General features: G+C 49.9%; 2 protein-coding genes across 3 annotated transcripts; one reads left to right on the top strand and one right to left on the bottom strand.

Moving 5' to 3' along the window:
* Positions 1–1,250: 1,250 nt before the first annotated feature.
* SNX21 (sorting nexin family member 21) lies at positions 1,251–8,388 on the top strand. Its single transcript, XM_033094706.1, has 4 exons — positions 1,251–1,412; positions 1,643–1,910; positions 2,417–2,574; positions 6,656–8,388. The coding sequence occupies exons 2-4, from the start codon at positions 1,649–1,651 to the stop codon at positions 7,328–7,330; spliced, it is 1,095 nt and encodes a 364-aa protein (XP_032950597.1). The 5' UTR covers positions 1,251–1,412; positions 1,643–1,648; the 3' UTR covers positions 7,331–8,388.
* On the bottom strand, positions 7,383–18,901 carry ACOT8 (acyl-CoA thioesterase 8). Of its 2 annotated transcripts, none has more exons than XM_033094705.1 (6): positions 18,469–18,680; positions 17,228–17,364; positions 12,268–12,493; positions 10,150–10,307; positions 9,455–9,649; positions 7,383–7,992 (listed from the first exon to the last, which is right to left on the bottom strand). In XM_033094705.1, exons 1-6 carry the CDS (start codon positions 18,576–18,578, stop codon positions 7,874–7,876), a joined length of 945 nt encoding a protein of 314 aa, XP_032950596.1. In that variant the 5' UTR covers positions 18,579–18,680; the 3' UTR covers positions 7,383–7,873. The 2 variants fall into 2 exon arrangements, with proteins under 2 accessions (XP_032950596.1, XP_032950595.1); XM_033094704.1 differs by lacking the exon at positions 18,469–18,680 and adding an exon at positions 18,696–18,901 and having other exon boundaries at positions 7,750–7,992.
* Between the last annotated feature and the right edge of the window lie 160 nt (positions 18,902–19,061).

Here is a 19,061-nt window from a genome sequence, read left to right as displayed (position 1 = left end):
AGCCAATGTTTGGTGAATGAGTGAGTGTTGAGTGAATGAATGAATGATGTGTCTTTTTTGCCCCAACACCATGCTGGTAAGCTGAATGAAGAGTAGTTAGAACTTTGAAATTACACAGACTTGGCCTTAATTCCAAGCTCTCCTATTTCCTAGCTGTGGATTTTGGGAAAGTCAATTTGCCTCAGTTTCTTCATCTTGAAAATGGACCGTCATTGTCCAATAACAACCCCTTCCCTAGGATGTTGTGAGGGTGAAATGTGACCCCATGCAAAGTGCCTAGAACAGGATGTACACGGAAACTCAATGGAACCTCAAGAAATGAGAGCCCCGCCCCCTCTGCACGTGGGATGGCAGGGAATGTGTTTTCCATTCAAAGCTATTTTCCCCTACCCCCCTCTCCTGTGCCATTCAAAACGGGTGGGAGCTACTATCAGAGCGATTTTATTTGTTCGGTTGTATAACTAGCAATATCTGCCCTGTTAGGGACCAATATCTGGGCCTTCCGACACAGGCAGCGACAATAAATTCTTCTTCACCTGCTGCTACCATCCCCATAACACATAAAACACAGCCCTCCATAGATGTTGCTCAAAATTAGCGGGCCTGCTGCTTAGGAAAAGAACAGGGAAAGAACTCAGAAACCTGGGCTATTAGGCCCCATACTCAGAAAACTCTTGGCAAGCTGTGTGACTTTGGGCAAGTAACTCAGTCTCTCTGGGTTTCTTACCCTTTTGCCTACTTCCTTTATGTGAGGCTCAAGTGGAATTGTAAAAGCCTATGAACACTGTAGAAACAATAATCATGTGACTGATCATTCTGTAAATCCCTGCTCTGTGCCAGGCACTGGACTACGGTCCTTACAAAAGCTGCAAAATTAGTACTAGTATTAATTGTACTTTTATACATGAGAAAACCTAGGCTCAGCGCGGTCAGATTCCAACCCAGATCACGGGTCTTCTCTTGGCCTTAGTTTTCTCACCGGAAAGATGGGTTTCCCACTGTCACGTAATGACTTTGGAGAGTTCAAGAGTGCTGGGTGGAAACTAGGGGCTATATTGGGTCCAGCCTGAGTCTCCGGGATGGGTGAGAGGATTCAAGGAGGGTGTGAGCCCCGTCGGATTGGAGACGATACCGCAGGAGGCCTGGGGCTCGCCCAGGCCTACCCAGGATTCCCAAGTCTCTCCTAGAGCAAAGGGCCTGGGATTCCCGGGCGTCTCCGGGTAGCGGGCGGGGCTGGGGGCGGGGCGGCGGCAGGAAGCGGCAGGAGCGGCGCCCGGAGCTGCTGGGCCGGGCAGAGCCGGCCCGGCCTCTGTAAACGGCCGGGGGCTGCACCGGGACCCCTAGGCAGCGACGCGTCCCCGAGTGCTCCGCTGAACGCAGGAGGTCGAGACGCTACAGGGGGAGACAGAGACGTGGGTAGTAGAGTCCCGGCCCCTCCCGGGAAGTGCGCGGCCCCAAGCTGTGCGGGTGAGGGGAGGGGGATGCGAGAGGAGTCCCGGGACTCTCAGGACCCCACCGGGCAGGGGCGGGGCCTCCGCGGCGTCCCTCCCTCCCCCAACCTGGACCCCTCCCCTCCTCCTTCCCGATCGGGGCCCGGGTCTTCCGCCAGGGCTCAGGACCCACAGTCACGCACTCCCCCTAGGGTGCCATGGCTTCGCGGCTCCTGCACCGGCTGCGGCACGCTCTGGCCGGCGAGGGCCTCGGGGAGGCGGCGGCCGGTCCCGAGGTCGAGCAGTTCCCGGAGAGCTCGGAGCTGGAGGACGACGACGCCGAGGGCCTGTCCTCCCGTCTCAGCGGCACCCTTAGCTTCACCAGCGCCGAGGATGCGGACGACGAGGACGAGGACGACGACGAGGACGACGGCCCGGACCCACTGCCCCGTGGGGACGAGGCGTCGGGAGAAGACACAGGCGAGTGCGGAGGACGAAGGCGGAAACCTTGGGGGCTCGATTAGGCCTCCACCACGGCCACCTTCCCGAGATGGTCACAGGGCTCTGAGTTGATCTTGCCCAAACTCCGAAATTCTGACACTTTGAAGTGTCCCAACCACCTCTTGAATGTGTGACCTTGAGAGAGTCACAATACCTTTTTGAACCAAGTTCTCCCTAGTGTCAGATGGGGGAAATCACTCCCTTCTCAGAGTTGTTGCAGACATTAGCTGTACCAGAGTCAGGGATACAACGTGGTAATGTGCTAGGGATGTCTTGGGGGTGCAGATATTAAGTTAGTGCCTACTGTGCACTTATCTGCCAGGCACGATGTTGGGCATTCAGGCCCTCTCTGGCCCTCAGTTTCCTTTTATGACAAATGGGGATAAAGTTATGTCACTTGTTGGGAGGATGAGTAAGGTCATAGAACGTGGTTTATGTGATCCTGGCTCCGGGCCCATTGATGTGACTGGTCTGTACTCATGCAGAACAGAACCCCCCACCTGATGGGCAGCGGGGTAGTCAGCACCTGGCACGGCAATTGCAGGATTTCTGGAAGAAGTCCCGGAACACCCTGGTACCCCAGCGGCTGCTCTTCGAAGTGACCAGCGCCAATGTGGTCAAGGACCCCCCCTCCAAGTACGTGGTGAGTGAGTGTCCAGGAATTCCTGAGCTGTGAGTCTACAAGTCTAGCTAAGAGAAAGTAAAGACGACTCCAACTTCCTTGGGGGGAATGTGGCTATGTGGATATAAATGGCTGCCCCCATTTTACAGATGGAGAAACTGAGGCCAGAAAGGGATGTAATGTGAACAAGTCCTCAGGCAATGACAGCTTCTCTGAAACTGAGTAAAGAAAGGATTATGGACCTGCTTCCTTTCCTGGTTTTGAGAATAAGAAAACGTGTGTGTGCCCCAACTTGCCTTGCCTCCCAGGGGTTTGCAAATTGTAGCAAATGCAAGATACACTGGGAAGAATATTATCTGGATCAGATTTGAGACTCAAGTTGCATTGGTTAGTGATTTTTAAAAAGTGGGTTTTGGATGTAGAACTTGATTCAAATCCCACTTATTACCAGTTGTTTGATCTTGGGTGAGTTGTGTAGCCTTGATGACCCCATTTCCTCATCTGAGCAATGGGGATAATGCTGAGGATTGTCACAGGAGTTAAATGAGACAGTGCACAGAAGTGCCCTTAGCATTGGGCCTGGCATTATGAAGTCCTTGAGAAAATGTGTAAGATAAAAAATAGCTCTATTATTAACACTTAGCTCTGCATTGAAAATGCCTGGCTGTTGTGGCCTCCTTACAACCCAGGTCAATCAATTCTCGAGCGCCTACCCTATACAGAATAATCTTATCCCAAGGGCTCCATTTAGGGACTTAGAGTGAAGAGCAACGTGGGGGAGGGCCTGGGCGTTCGTTTTTGTAGCTGTGGAAAGGAGAAACTGACATGGAAAATGAGGTCTGCCAGGTCCTGCTCCTGGCCAGGCCTGAAACACAGCCTGACTTGGCTAGTCCTGGCAGCGGCAGCTCCCTGCCTCTCACTTCCCTCCTCTTCACTACCCTCCTCCGTTTCTGACTCAGCAGGAAGGGGGCCTGGAACCCTGTCCCACATCTGGGCCTCTCCACCCATCTCTGCTGCTGTTAGTAAACAAGGGCTACACCCATGGGGTGACTGCTTCAGTTTGAGCAGGGATTGACTGATAATCGAGTTTTAAGTGGCGAAAGTCCTGGCCAGGCATCGTGCACAGGAAGCGGACCCCAAGGATTAGTGATCAAGGAACAGCTGGGAAACAAGGAAGTATGGGGGTGATGCTGGGAAAAGAATGACTAGAGCAGGATGGCTAAGTATTATCTGGACGGTGTCTAGGGAAACAAATCACCTTCTTTTTCCCTACTGAACTTCTGGAGGCGAAGAACACAGGCTTTGGAACTACGTTGGCCTGGGTTGGAATCCCAGCTGGGCCATTTTCCAGCTGAGTCACTTAGAAGTCTGAAACCTTTGCCCTCTTTTTGAGCTGTCAGAGTAAGGACACTTTCCTTGCAGTGCTGTTGTGATGATTAAATGAAATAGATGTAAAGTGCTTGGCACAGGGTAGGTGCTCAGTTAATGGAGCTACTATCATTACTATCGATCTTGGCAAGACATTACAAGGATCAGATGAGAGAATGGATTTAATGGTTTGGGGCCAAAGAATTAAAAATAAAAATAAAATCCAGATGAACATAAGGGGGCATTATAGACCATTCCTTGAAGTGTGTTCTACAGAAAATTGGTTTCCTGGAATGTTAGTAACTACGCCTTTAAAAACAAAAAAGATTTTACAGTTAATATGTTTTGGGAATGCAGAGTTGAACAAGAGTAAAGCGAGTTTCTTTACTGTTTAACTTTTTAATCCTTAATATTAATGTACACTGTGAATGTTTGAGAGGAGGAGGTAGAGTAGGCAAACCTAATTGACCAGGCGTAGTTATAATCCTGGTAGTTTCACAGAACAAATTAGATTGAAAAATCTGGGTTTGAAATTAGTGTGCCTTTAACATCTAACACTTGCTAAACCCCCTTTTAAACCTGCTGGCTCAGCATTCTTATACAAGGTGTGATCAAACAATATGGTGAATGTTTAAATTAAAAGTATTATAGTAAAAGACACATTGCCATTAATCCCCCTCAAAATACTCCCCCTTGCTTCAAACACACATATGCTATCGTTCTTTCTGAAGCAGTTTCTGAAGCAGTTCTGGAAGTCCAACTTTCGGAACTGAAAACTTTCAGAACTGCTACTTTCTGAAGCAGTTCTGGAAATCCTCTTTCGTGAGAGTCTTTGGTTGTGCTGTCATGGCTGCCTCGATGTCTTGAATCATTTTGACATTAGGAAAGAGCCAGAAGTCACACGGTGCCAGATCCAGTGAATAAGGTGGATGAGGACACACCGTAATGTTTTTGACAGAAATTGCCATACCAGAAGTGATGTGTGACATGGAGCATTTTCATAATGGAGGATGATTGACGGCACACTTGAAAACACACCTTCTCTCAACCCCGTAGCACACACCCGATTGACTGCACCAAACAAGTTGAAACTTGTCACACACTGTTAGTAAGGTTTGACGTGCCGCTTCCCGTATTGAAGATCCCTGCCTTTCCGTTGGATGGCACTCGGCAAGAGCATTCACCGTAGTTTGTGATCACAATGGAAAGGCTCTATGTCACACGTTACTTCTGGTATGGCAGTGTCTGCCAAATAAAAATATTACAGTGTGTCCTCATCCACCTTATTCATGGGATCTGGCACCGTGCAACTTCTGGCTGTTCCCCAAAATCAAAATGACCGTGAAAGGTAAATGTTTTTAATTGATTTAGGACATCGAAGTAGCTATGACAACACAACTAAAGACGCTCATGAAAGAGGACTTCCAGAACTGCTTCAGAAAATGACAAGAACAATGGGATAAGTGTGTTTGAAGCAAGGGGGAGTATTTTGAGGGGGATTAATGGCAATGCGTCTTTAACTGTAATAAATGTTTTTCCCACTTAAACATTCACTGTATTTTTTAATCACACCTCGTAGATTAGTCCCTATTTGGGTTCTCGTACCTGGGGGAAGCTTCACGGTCATCAAGATGAACATCTTGTTCAGTGTTTCCCAAGCATTGGTCATTCCAATACCACCTTCACGATTCTTGTCCCATCTAAATGCTATTTGTACCATTCTTTTCCTTTAAATAAACCGTTTTTGTTTTGTTTTGTTTTGGGCTTAAGCTTAAAAGATCACTTTATAGCACTACTGTCTGTGGAAAGCCTCATTTGCCATAAAGAGAAGATAATCATAAAAATCAAAGCAGTGAAATGAAACAGTGTCATTAAACCCTGCCTGGATTCTGTTGCTGCAGGGCCCTGACCAGAGATCGTTTTTTGGCTCTTTTCTAAAACTGGAGCTAAAGTGTTGAAGTGCTTTTTTTGAAACCGAACAGAGCTTCTCCATTTGCTGTCAGGAAGACTCAAAGACGATCAAGGGAGAATGACCTCCTGCCTCTGATTGTGTCATTTACTCAAGCACATACCACCTAAAAATCTCAGGACCAACATTTGTACACGTTCTACACCCGAGTAAACACTAACCTGGGCTAACACTTAATTCACTAGAGAAGGAAGCAGACCCGAGAGGGGGACTACCTGGCCTAAGGTCACACAGGGAGCGAGTAGCTGACCTGGGGTTAAAACTTGAGTCCGAGTTCAGTGTACTTTTCACACTGATAACTCCTGGGGTGTCTGAAGACCTGTCCTCCAGGTCTGGATTGGAACAACCTGGCTAGGGATATGGGGGCTGTGTCTAGAGTAGAGCAGAACTTCTCAAGTGTGGCTCAGAGGCCCAGGAGACTGGCATAGGTTTCAGCTCACCCCTGGTTTTCCAGAGGGGCTAGAGAGCTCACTGCCCAGTGGGAAGGGAGTATTTTCTGGAAGGGGCGAAAGGACAGCGGCTCCAGGCACTGAAGGTTGTCTCTGTCTTTCTTTCCCCGTGCTGCCTGGGGCCCGGGTCATTTCAGACAAGCCTCAGGTAAGACGGGACGGGGCTCCCTAGCTGCTGCTCCAGCAGCTCCCACCCTCCTGGGCCGTCTCAGGGGTGAAGGGAAGAGGTGGGGAAACAGAGCTGGAAGTGTGGGTGTGGGGAGAGAAGGGGCCCACGGACAACTGGCACCTGCCCTAACCCCCACCCTCCCTGCAGCTCTACACCCTCGCCGTGATGGGTCCAGGGCCACCAGATCGCCAACCAGCCCAGATCTCTCGCCGCTACTCGGACTTTGAGCGGTTGCACCGAAACCTGCAGCGGCAGTTCCGGGGCCCCATGGCTGCCATCTCCTTCCCCCGTAAGCGGCTGCGCCGGAATTTCACTGCAGAGACCATTGCCCGCCGCAGCCGGGCCTTTGAGCAGTTTTTGAGCCACCTGCAGGCAGTCCCAGAGCTGCGCCATGCCCCAGACCTGCAGGACTTCTTCGTGCTGCCCGAGTTGCGGCGGGCACAGAGCCTCACCTGCACTGGCCTCTATCGTGAGGCTCTGGTGCTTTGGGCCAATGCCTGGCAGCTGCAGGCCCAGCTGGGCACCCCTTCGGGCCCAGATCGCCCTCTGCTGACTCTGGCTGGGCTGGCTGTCTGCCACCAGGAGCTGGAGGACCCTGGGGAGGCCCGGGCATGCTGTGAGAGGGCCCTACAGCTGCTGGGCGACAAGAGCCCTCACCCCTTGTTGGCACCCTTTCTGGAGGCCCACGTCCGGCTCTCCTGGCGCCTAGGACTGGACAAACGCCAATCAGAGGCCCGACTCCAGGCCCTGCAAGAGGCAGGTGTGACCCCCACGCCACCCCCCAGTCTCAAAGAATTGCTCATCAAGGAGGTACTGGACTAACCTTGCCTAGACTTAAGGCCACCGTGGGGGGATGCGCTATCCCAGGATGGCCAGGGGGTGGGCTTGGGTGCTGACGAGGACCCGGACAGCAGTTGGGAAGCTGTAGGGGGTGCTGGGAATCCCTAGAAGTTCTCCAAAGAATTTGTAGCAGACGCAGGAAACATGGTTCTCCTGTTGAGCCAGGCTCAGGACCAGCCTTGGCTGGGGATGTCTGGTACAGTGCAGGGAGGGAGTCTGATACAGCCTCTTCAGCTTATGAACAGCTGGGGGCTCTGCTCCAGGTCGAGGTCAGTGTTCCCTTTCCCTTGGGCCTCCAAGCCAGCGAGGCAGCCTGGCCGAAGGGCCAGGGGCTCTGACTCTGGTTGATGGCTGGAGGGAGGGCTGCAGTTCTGGCCCAGGAGAATTAAAGGCCAGCAGCTCCAGTGGCATCAGTCTCTTTATTGGATGTGAGGGACAGAGGCCCAGCCCTCACTGTGACTCCTGCCTCGGGAGTAGAGGGAAAAGGGAGATCCATGAAGCCCCAGGCCAAGCTGGTACCTCTGGCTACAGCTTGCTCTCTGAGACCCGGGGCTTCACTCGGATCACGCCCTCCTGGGAACAGGACACAGCCAGGACCCCGTCCCGACGCCACAGCTGCCCATGTACCAGCGCCCGGGAGCCACCTGTGGGTAAGGAAAAGGGTAAGAACGGCCTCCTCTCTCCTTTGGCACAGCCAGATGTGCTTCTTGAAAAGGGTGCAATCCAGGTTGGGTTGCCACGTCCAGGGGCACACTGAGTGTTGTGGTCACCCCCAATCTCCAAGTGCCTCTGTGTGAGCCTAGTATGGTCAGTCGTTGGGGAGTAACTCCTCCCACGGGCTCCCCACTTGACCGTTTAAAAGCACTTTCACATATCCTCTGGCTTCCTCAAAAAGATCAGAGGTTCTGAGAACAACCTTGGTCAGTAGCTTGGCTAAGCAGAACTGCCCCACCTCCGGCCACTTGGTGAGGAAACCCATCAGTTCTCTTTATACTAAATCAAACCAGTCCCTCCAGGCTGGTATTCCATGAAAAAACACCTCCACCCCCACACCCAAGGGGACAAAGGGGCTGGGGAAGGGGTCCTGGGGCCATGAGGTCTGGCCACCCCTCCCCCGCCACCTTCAGATTTCCGCTCCCTTGCTGCCCTTGGGCCTGTGTTTGATATTTATGAAGGGACCTGCTGGTTTCCCTTAAATAGATCTTACTTAGTCCTCACATAGCCAAGTGAAGCTTGTTGTCCCCTTTTCCAGATGATGACTGAAGTTCACAGAGGCTCAGGAGCTTGGCCTTAAGAATCAGGCCAAACCCAAGTGTCCTAACTTGAAGGTTGTTGATCCTGAACTGTGACGCTATTTGTACTTGAGAGTCTCCCTTCCCTAAATATAAAGAGTCTCTTAAGTTTTGTCGCTGTTTTACAAAGCAAGGTTTTTGTGTGTGTGTGTGTGTGTTTTTTTTTTTCATTTGAAATGTACTTCCTTGGAAAGGAACCCAGGGCTCTGAGACTAGACACTGATGAGTGGGTCTGGGTTTCCTTATGTCTCTGATGAGGAGTGTCCAAGTCGTGGGGCCCTTAGAAAGTGCTGAATACGCTGAGCCCCAACCAGGTTAACCAGCATCGCTTAGGGAGCTTATTACAAAGACGGTTTCCTGGACCTCTTCCAAGACCTGCTGAGTCAGAATCTGGGAATCAGACTCTGTTTTGAAAAAGCTCCCCCAGTGGTGGTCTGATGGACCTCCGGGTTTGGATGCTACTGCTCTAATGCAACCCTGTTTGTTTCGATGGGGAAACTGAGGCTCAAAGAGGAGACAGGACTTACCCAAGATCATACTGAGAATCTGAAGTGGTTCTGGGACTAGCACTGTGTCTCTGAGACAAGGTAAATCATATTCCCAGCATATTACAGAAATTAAGAGCTGAGGAGGTGGCTCGTCCTCCAGCCTCACCCTGTCATTTGAAGACAAGGCTGCCAAAGCCTAGGAGGGCAGGAGAAGTGACCTGTGCAGTGCGCCCCACAGGATGTGGCGGGGGGACAGCATCACCCACAAAGCAGGCTCCCTGCCAGCCCAAGGTCAGTACCCGTGTCCCACGGGGCCCCACACTCACCAGCCCAGGGGCTCTTGCACTCATAGAGCATCCAGTGGTCAGCTCGGAAGGGGGCGTGGAACCACATGGAGTGGTCCAAGGAGGCCATGAAGCACACCTTATGCTGGTAGTGGTGGGGCAGCAGCGCCGTGCCCAGGAAGGCATAGTCCGAGATGTAGGCAGCCACGCAGCAATGCATCTTGATGTCGCCCTCCCCTGTAACAGGTCCCAGCCCCATCAGCCCTGGGATCCTGGGCTTTACAGCTCAGGACCTGCAGGGAGGTGGGGGACAAAGGGACTGCTGTGCACGGCATGCAGACTGTTCCCTGCATGAGGGCACCTGGCCCAAGGTTGTGTGTGACGGGGGACAGGGAGGTGGGGGTGGAGGGAGGGCAGGAATGAGGAGCGAAATGCAGTCTTCACTCGTGAAGTCTCCCACACAGGCACCTATGGTTAGCAGTAGACCTGGGGCAGAACCTCAGCAAGGTGCCTGCCTTCCCCAGAAGAGGCCCATAGGACTCCAGTCACCTCCCCATTCGCCCCATGCCAAGGCTTGATGATCCTGGTGAGAAACTGAGCCAACTTCCCCATCACGCAGATAAGGAAACGGGCCCAGAGAGGGGACGTAACATGCCCAGGGCTACACGGGGCAAATAAGGTTATGCAGGCCTAGACCCCTGGGAAGTGTTTTCTTCCAGTCCAGGGGGTCTTCTTACCAATATGACCTCGGGCTCGCACCCAGAACATCTGATTGGGCTCCCTGTTCTGCAGCTTGTTCAGAGTGGGTGGGTTTACCATTTTGATCTCAATGGGCACCTCCTGGGCAGCAATTCGGTTCAGCCCCACTCGGTACTTCTCGTGAAGGTTAGGGTCCCTGAAAGTAAAGGGGGAGGGGCTGGGGGAGACTCGGAGAGGGGAGCTGCCTCTCCTGACCCCCCTCATTCCTACACAGGGACTCCTGACTTAGCCCCAAAGCTGGCAGGCAGGAGTGTCTAGTTTTTGAATCTTTTCTTTGTCTCTTATGAGCCACGTGGCCTTGGGCAGGTTAGTAGTCTCTCGGAGCCGATTTTCCCATCTGTAAAATGTGCATAGTGACAGTAACCTACCTCATAGTAAATAAACACTGTGGAGAAGAGAAGGTAAAGCATTTGCAGCCAACGCCATCACAGGCATGGAGCGTACCTCTAGTACGCACTGGTCTAAGCATTTCACCCGCATTCACTCATTCCTCACAACAACCCTGTGACATTGGGTAGTGATCACCCCCAGGGATACATGAAATAAGCAGAGAGTCCAAGCTGCTAGCTCAGGAAGTGGAGACGGCAGGGTTCCGACCCAGGCAGTCTGGCTCCACGGTTAACCGCTTAACCACTTCACTATTCCCAACACTCAGAAAACGGGCTGCCCAACTGGGACTGAGTTATCTAACCCTAAGCAAGTAGGAACACTGTATCCCCAGGGGGAGGAGCCCATTTCCAGGGAAACCCCTTGGCCACCCCTGGAGCTCTGCACCGGTATTTCTACTTTCATCCCTATCCTATTAAGCACTGTCCGTGGAACCTTCTGTGACGATGGAATGGTCTATCTGCACTGTCCACCATGGCCGCCACGAGCCACAGGTGGCTATTGAGTGAATGCTTGAAACATGGCTGGTGGGACTGAGAAACAGAACTATTCATTCCCTCAGGTGTTAATTTAATATAGTCATATGTGGCTACTGGCTTTCTTGGTGGACAGCACAGCTCTAGATTTAGGGACCTTTAAGAACAGTGTCCTCCTTTCATTTCAGCAAACGTTTCTGTGCTCTGACTGCATACCAGCCTCTGCTTATTCCTGTCTGTCAGTGGTGGTATAACTACAATTTGCTGAGCACTCACTAAGTGCCTTATTATCTCCTATCTCTTTTACTCCTCATCGCAGCCTCATGAGGTAGGAATTGATTAGCACCATTTTATAAAGGAGGGCACAGGCTGAGTGGGAAAGCAACTTGCCCAAACTCATACAGCTAGCAGAGACAGAGTCAAGATTTGAATCCAGGCCTTTCGCAGGTTCAAACCCACGTCTGTCCCATCACACCCTACTGTCTTCCCAGCGTGCAGCATAACACAGGCGCTCTCCCTGTTGTAGAGCTGTGAAGTGGGCTGGGCAGAAACGACCATTCCCAGTTTTTAGGTGAAGAAGCAGGGCTCTGAGCGGCTGGGGAGTCGGGCAAAGTCACACGGCAAATGGGCAATAATGGAGCACAGCCCTGGCCAGAATCCATGTGTCTGTCCTGTGTCATGACCCAGAGCTCTCCCTTGCCCTACCAGTTTCCCAACATTACCTACTGTGATCCAAGTATGCAATGTGTTTTGCCAGGTGACATACAAAATATTTCACATGCACTAAGGCAAAGATAGCAGAGCCATAGATCACTGCAGCAGGAACCCTCACCCCACCAAGCATTACCTTCTAGGCTGCTGGATCATGTGACCTTGGAGGAGGAGGGCGTCATTCACAGACTGGGGACGTGAGTATTTACCAAGTAGGTATAGAAATTTCAATATTTTAACCACCAGTAAAGCTATACTATACCTGAACTGGCTGAATCGTAAGCCCTGCATGTTACGTCACGACCCAGTACCCTTGCACATACACACAACTACACACATACAACTGAAACTAAACTTGCAACAAAAGGATTCTTCCCCTTACTGTATACAATACACTCCAATATCTTCTTTTCTCGTCTGTATTTTTAAAATGCCAGTTAAGACGCCCAAAAGGATTCTATGACCCACTAACAGGTGGCAACTACAGCCTGCCCGTTATCCTGGAGCCTCCAGGTCTCTCACCTTAAATACTGAGCAATGAGGGCCTCGTGGTCGAGCAGCTCTTCCGGTGGGGGCACAGCGGGCATGGAGCACTGGTGCTGCACAGGGCTGGGCTGGGCCTGCTGGAAGGACGCCTGGCAGACGAAGATGGGCTTGCCATGTTGCACGGCCTTCACGGAGCGCACCGAGAAACTCGTCCCTGTTCGCGTCCGCTCCACCTGGTACAAAACTGGCACCTTTGGGTCCCCTGCAGGGGGCACAAGGGACACAGTGAGCCTGAGTGAGCCCCACGGGCCCTGTCATCATTACAATGGCTGGACAGGCACCTGTGCTACTCAGTCTCCATTTCTTTTCTGCTTGGTAGCTACTGACGGAGGCCAGGTATTGCGGGTTACAGAGAGAACACCAGACCCTGTCCTAGGGATGTCCCCAGTGCAGGTGGAACTCCTCTCTGTCAACAGCACAGGACAAAAGGGACATTGCCAGATTCCCTGCATTCAGATCCAGCTCTGCCACTCACCAGCTGTGGGACCTTGGGAAAGTCACTTAACTTCTCTGAGCAGTTTATCCACCTCTAAAATGGGGATCATTATAAGGTCCCTACCTCTCAGGATTTGAATGAGAATTAGTTCATAGTTGAAAAGTAGTTAGAATGCTATCCAGCTCTATCAGTGTTTGTCTGATAACATAAACATTCTCAGCTTTTTTCTTGTTCCATCTGTACCTGGGATCTTGTCATGAGTCCGGTACCATTTTTCTAGATCCAGTCAGCAAATCTGGCCTGCTACCTGTTTTCTTTGTTTTGTTCTTTTTTTTCTTTCTTTTATTTTTTATTTATTTATTTTTTTAGAACAAGCAAAGGCTATTTATTCAGTTTAGTATATCAAGGGAGTCAGCCACCATCACTTACGTTCGGTAGAGACTCAAAGGCAGGCAGGGGAGTGGGAAAGCTTTAGCGTGAAAAAAAGAGGTTTCCAGCGTCCCCTGATTGGAGGCTGTTGGCACGGGAAAGCTGTGGACAGGCTAACTAGAAGTGGGGCATCCTATGTAATTGGTTAGAGGTGCATGTTTGGTTTTCTGCAGTTGGTCCTCAGTTGGCAATATGAGCAAAAATTAGGGAAGCTGTCAGTTATTAACCAAGTCCTGGCTGTTTGGGGCTGATTGTTACAGGGGCTGTGGTTTGGCTTCCTGGACTGACTTGCTAGAAATGGTGGTCTGACTTCCTAAAGCCTGACACGTAGACAGTAGGCTAGCTTCCTGTACTGGTTGCTACCAATTGTGGATCAGAGTTCTGTTTTTATATATGGTCTGGCCATTGTCTGTTTGAATATTTATTCTCTCAGGAAAAGCCTGTTGTCAGTCACTTCATCCTTGATACAAGTGGCGGTCCCTTGGCCCTTCTCCTTTGGGTGTCCATGCTCCTAATGCAGGATGGGAGGCATTGGCCCCAGGTAGAGGACGAGCAGCCCTCGACCAGCAGGTCAGGGAGGATTTTTAGGGACAGAGAGTCTCCCTTGTGTCCCTGAAGTCCTTCACTATCTCTCTGAGTCAGGCTGACCTTGGAAAATCCTGAGACCTAGGCAATAAGACGTCTTGGGGATGATTTTCAACTTTCAGATGAAAGAAGCAGGTCTACACAAGTGTTGCTTTCTCCACCCCAATCCCAATGGGGAGCTAAACAGGTATTCAGGGGGTGCATTCAATAGCAATAAACATCATTGGGAAGCCTTGAAGCCCGGCAGGTTTCCAGCAGTCTGATATCAGGCATTGCCAAAGGGCTACTTTTATGAGAATGGGGACTCCTCAAGGTCAAAGGCCTTTGACAAAGACTTTCTAAGTGTCCAGAAACTGAAGATAGCTACATGTGCAGTCTGATTTCAGGGGCTAGAAAGGAAGCCAATAAATTTAAAAAGAAAAAAAAAAGTTTTCATCCTATCCTTGGTCTGCAGCTAAAATGCAGTACTTTCAGTTACGAGTGATTTACCTCCGTGTGAATATTTCAGGCCCATTCTTGGAAATTATTAGTGGAACACGGCAGGTAGGCTCTGGTGTAGTATATTGAAGGAAGGGAGCTAACAGCTATGGAGTGGGTACTCGGTGCAGGCAGTGTTAGTTACCAAGGTATCTTCTCATGTTCTCACAATGACTATGTAGAGTGCGTCTTATTCCCATTGTATAGGTGAGGAAATTGAGGCCACAGAGAACATTTTTTGGAATACAGCCAAGCCCGTTTGTTTACATGTCTACTGTTGCTTTAGCCCAGAAAACCTAAACTATTTACTATCTTGCCCTTTACAGAATGTTTGCAGACTCCTGCTGTAGATTCTCCGAGCACTAAACCTATACTAAGTCAAATGACTCCTGTATTACATCCTGCTACTTCTCTAGAGAAACACTTTTAAAACAAAAACAAAAACCAAACTGACTAACACTCTAACCTGGGCTTTTAGAAAAAGAATTGATATGATAAGTGGCAAAGGACCAACACCTCCCTCCCCAGTATCTTTTAATTAAAAATATCATTGGAAGGGTGGCCGGTTAGCTCAGCTGGTTAGAGTGTGGTGCTGATAACACCAAGGTTGCTGGTTCGATCCCCGCCTGGACCACTGTGAGCTGCGCCCTCCTTAAAAATAAAAATCAGTGGGACATCATCATTGGTTATAATAAGTTACGTACCCGGTAGAGGGCCACATTACAAACTAGTATCAAAATTAAATAAGTAAATGGGGACACTTTTAAAGTGAGTCAGGGCTGCTATACCAGAGGAAGTGACTTGTACTTTTATGCCTCAAACCTCTGGAGTGTTCAAACAGGGCAGAATAACCTTTGGCCTAAAGCAACATTGTGCCCCCAAAACAACTGTCTGCAGAGATAACAAGAAAGCAGTTGTTATGACTACTGGACTGAACATTTAAAACCCTGTTTAGAATTAACATCACTGTTATGTTACCTGCACCAATAGAAATGCCTTCCTGCTATCGGTGTGATTGTTCCCCTTCCCTTTCCCATAAATACCCATTGCCTCTGTCTTCTAATGGCAACACTATTGGGGCTTCTGCCTGAATCAGTGCAACTGGCATAGCTTTTCTTCTGATCTCAAATAAACACTTGTTGCCTCTCACTTTGAAAGGCTTTTTTACTTTTAGGTGAACACTGGTACAAGAGCTTCCCTTTTTGCCTTGCTGCCAGGAAACTCAGAACTAACTTTTGTATAAAACTGCAACAATATGCCTTAGCCTAGTTTTTTGACACAATCATTTCCCCAAATCCCGTTACTATTAGACTCCTGTCCCTTGACTTTTATTGTGATAGCCCTATAATAGCTGCCAATTATTTTAAGCTGTCTTGAGGCCTTTCAAGAAGCAGGTAGGGACATAACTGATTGATTATTTTGAAACAGTAGCATGGGCATAGCTCATTTTATGCTGCCCCTGGATCGAGAATTTCCAAGGAAGAGGATCCTTCCCCCAGACCCTGGGATGGGCACCCTGGCAGCTCTCCCTTGGTTTGGAATGATCTCCCAAGAGTGAAAGAGAAAAGCGCAAAAGGAGGAAAGAATATGGAGCTTGGATTCACACAAACTCAAGTTCAAATCCTGGCTCTGCCTCCCTAAGCACTTCGAGAGAGCCGGTTACATGAGTATAACTTCTCCCGGTCCCAGTTTCCTTATAGGTAAAAGGATGGCAGGAATGTGTTTACTTCTGAGGACTAAACAAGATGGGTGTGTTCTATATCATGCAAATTTTAATTATTCCCATAAGTTTCTTATCAAAAAATAATGATAGTTATCATTTATGTAAACTTTCAACATACCGGGTCCTGCACTAGATACTTTATCTGCAAAGACTCATAGAATTCTTTCAGACACTAGATGAAGAAACTGATTCAGAGGGATCAGGTAATGCCCCCACCGCCTCAAAACAAAACTGTCTCACTAGGCTAGGATTACAATATCAGAAGGCCAGCATTTTTGCAATTTGAGTTTACAACCAAATTGAAGAAATAAATGGCACTTTTGCTCCCAACTGGCATAAAGGTAAGACCGGCCTGGGCCCACAGTTAAGTATTCAAATACTTTATAGCAATGACTGTCAGGGAGGAGCAAGCAATAAAAAGATGGGGAGTGAGGGGCATGAGGACGTACTATGAAAAGTATGTATGTTTACTATTATAACTATTTTATATTTGTAAAATGAAGGGGGAAACCCCACTATTGTTTTCTTAATATGAATCACATATTGTTTAGGTCCATAAATTCTTCTCAGCTGATGGGATTATGCAGAAGACAATGACTCTTAAAATTGGGGACATCTGCCTTAGGAGCGAGGGGAAGGGAGGGAAAGCAAGTTAGATTTTTGTTTCTCAAAAGAGAGCATGGGTTTTTTTAAAAAAACTGCTCTCTTGCTCCTTAATTTGATCCCAGAGCTGTAAGCAGCTATAGAGATCATCTCGATACAACATGCTTAGTCCTGCCCTCCTCCATTTTTTAGGTGGCATGAAGGAACCAAGCCTCAGAGAGAAGGGTAAGTAACCTCCCTCAAGGTCGCATGGCGAATTAGTCCTGAAACTAGAGCCACGGCCTCTTCATTCCCTGTCTGGTGCTGTCTTCTCCCAACCAAGCAGCCTATCTTCAAATTCCTGGCAGAGATTATAGCACTCCTCTGAGCACCCAGCACAGCACTTAGCACCAGAAGGTATGAAAAGAATGAAGAACAAAGGACCCACAGGGAGCAGTGGAGCCTCAAAGTCTTGTGTCATTTGGGGCCAGATAACAAGCAGGTGTAAGGTCTAAACCTCTCCCAGGCCCCACCCAGGCCTTGTTCCCCTCTAGGCTCTGTGACCAACTAACTCTCCCCCTTCCCCTCTGCCCACTTCCCCATCCTCCTCTCACGCGTTCATGGCTCAGTCAGCCCCCCAAGGGCAGGAAGAAGTAGCTGCTGGGCCACCAGGGCTGGTTGGGAGCAGGGAGGAGGTGCCTTACCTGCCCGGACAAAATAGCAGTGCAAGGAGTGCACGTGAACGTCTTCACTCACAGACTTGGCCGCAGCCACCAGGGCCTGTCCCACGATCTGACCCCCAAACAACCGCTGGGTTGTGGGTATCCAGTAATGCCTTCCTCTGTGGGGAAAAGGAGAAAGCAGGAAAGACTTGGGGAGCTGGGCCAAATTCAACAACCATCAGTGAGCGTCTAGTACAGGATCTATTAACCTTAGTGGGGTTTGGAATCCTTTGGAGAATCTGGTGAAAGCCCTGGACCCTTTCCTCAGACAAACATCCTTACATCACTCTGCATACAGCATACATCTTCAAGGTCTTCAGGATTGCCCAACACTTCTGTGGATTTTGATTAAGGATAACAAACCAACCCCTGTGTTTTACACTAAGAGAAGAGGGATCAGAGAGGGAGAGTGACCTGAGCAAGGTCATACAGCTTAAACATTGCCAATCCTAAACAGTATCTGGGTCTTCTAACCCCAAGGCCAGTGTTTCTTCCACTGCCCATACCAGAGTAAGGCAAAACAAGGCCTTGAGTGACTCAGATGAACCCCAAGGGCTGCGGGTGGAATGCATTAAGGCCTGGCACTTACTCCCCTCAACTTCGACAGCTCCATTCTTCCAAGAACTAGATTTAGAGCTCGAAGGGCCCTCAAACTTCAAGTCTAACGAACCCCCTTCAGTGTGCAGCTGAGAAAACTGAGGCCCCAGAGGTGAAAACAGCAACTTGTCCAGTGCATGAACTGTGTGGAGGCTGAAGGATTTAGGTCTCCGACTTTCCAGGTCCCAGCACAACCCAAGTTTTGCATTTTTATATAATGCATTGCAAAGAGTCCTCCAGGAAGTTATCTGTAATTCATTAAGTAGGGGGAAGAGAAATTAACACCCAAAATAGCTCCCAATAAGCCAATAGGAGCCTTGAAGCTCAAAACTTAAATCCCCAGCTGCAGTCAAGAATTTAAGTGGCATCCGGAAGGAAAATGGCTCAGGCTTCAGAACGAATAAGGAGCTACCAGACCCCACTAAGTGGTGGTGGGGATGGGGTATGTAAAAGGAAAAGATAGCGAACATGCACGGAGCTGAGGATAAATTTTAAACCTGATCAGCTGTGTGCTCTTGGGCAAACCACTGCCCTTTTTAGGTTGGTTCCAGAGACATGACTCCTCAAGGGAGGTTGCTGAGAAGGATGTCTCAGGTCATCACTTTATTTGTCCAGACTGCCAATACCTCGTAGGGTTGGGGCTGCACAGACCCGGCGTGAAGAAGAGAGAAAGCCGGGACAGCGAGGACAGGTCTGTCAGGGACAAGTTCTCTCCCAATCGTGGCAGAGCCTGCATCAAGCGCAGAGCCCATCCTCGTCCAGGAAGCTATGAACAGGAGGCTACAGGATGGCGGCAGTCGAGATCAGGAACCTCTGCCCCAAAGAAGGATGCGGGCCAGATGCGGCCAGCTACCTGAAAAGATCCTCGTCCAGCGGCTCGAGGTTGAGCACGCTGGTGACCAGGACGCTGCGGAGGTCCCCGGAGGGATCGCCGCTGCCCTGCCCATCCTCCGGGGCCTGCGGAGAAGTCATATGGATCACCTGCCTTCCGGACCCGTACACTGCACTGGTCCCGACTCGCGAAAACCCGCATAGAACGCACAGCTTCCGGCAGATTGCCGTAGTAATCGGAAGGCCCTTTCAGGCACTAAGAATGCAGTATGCAGGTTATGATTGGCCGGTATATCTGTCAGTCTTAGGGAGTGCGGCTATCTTTCTCTAACGATTAGAGAGAATGAGTGCCAGTCTGAGGATCCCGTGTGTGATTGGATGTGACCAT

The sequence above is a fragment of the Rhinolophus ferrumequinum genome, chromosome 23 (assembly GCF_004115265.2).
Source record: "Rhinolophus ferrumequinum isolate MPI-CBG mRhiFer1 chromosome 23, mRhiFer1_v1.p, whole genome shotgun sequence".
Classification (NCBI taxonomy): domain Eukaryota; kingdom Metazoa; phylum Chordata; class Mammalia; order Chiroptera; family Rhinolophidae; genus Rhinolophus; species Rhinolophus ferrumequinum.
The sequence above is the reverse complement of the archived record's forward strand: the minus strand, read 5'-3'. Positions and strand labels throughout refer to the sequence as shown.

Coding starts and splice junctions, on each gene's coding strand:
- ACOT8 (XM_033094704.1), bottom strand. CDS start 18,814: ATGACTTCTCCGCAGGCCCCGGAGGATGGGCAGGGCAGCGGCGATCCC. Junction 17,365..18,695: donor CTGGACGAGGATCTTTTCAG/GTAGCTGGCCGC, acceptor TTTTCCCCACAG/AGGAAGGCATTACTGGATAC. Junction 7,993..9,454: donor GTGCAAGAGCCCCTGGGCTG/GTGAGTGTGGGG, acceptor CCTTACCCACAG/GTGGCTCCCGGGCGCTGGTA.
- SNX21 (XM_033094706.1), top strand. CDS start 1,649: ATGGCTTCGCGGCTCCTGCACCGGCTGCGGCACGCTCTGGCCGGCGAG. Junction 1,911..2,416: donor GGCGTCGGGAGAAGACACAG/GCGAGTGCGGAG, acceptor GTACTCATGCAG/AACAGAACCCCCCACCTGAT. Junction 2,575..6,655: donor ACCCCCCCTCCAAGTACGTG/GTGAGTGAGTGT, acceptor CCCTCCCTGCAG/CTCTACACCCTCGCCGTGAT.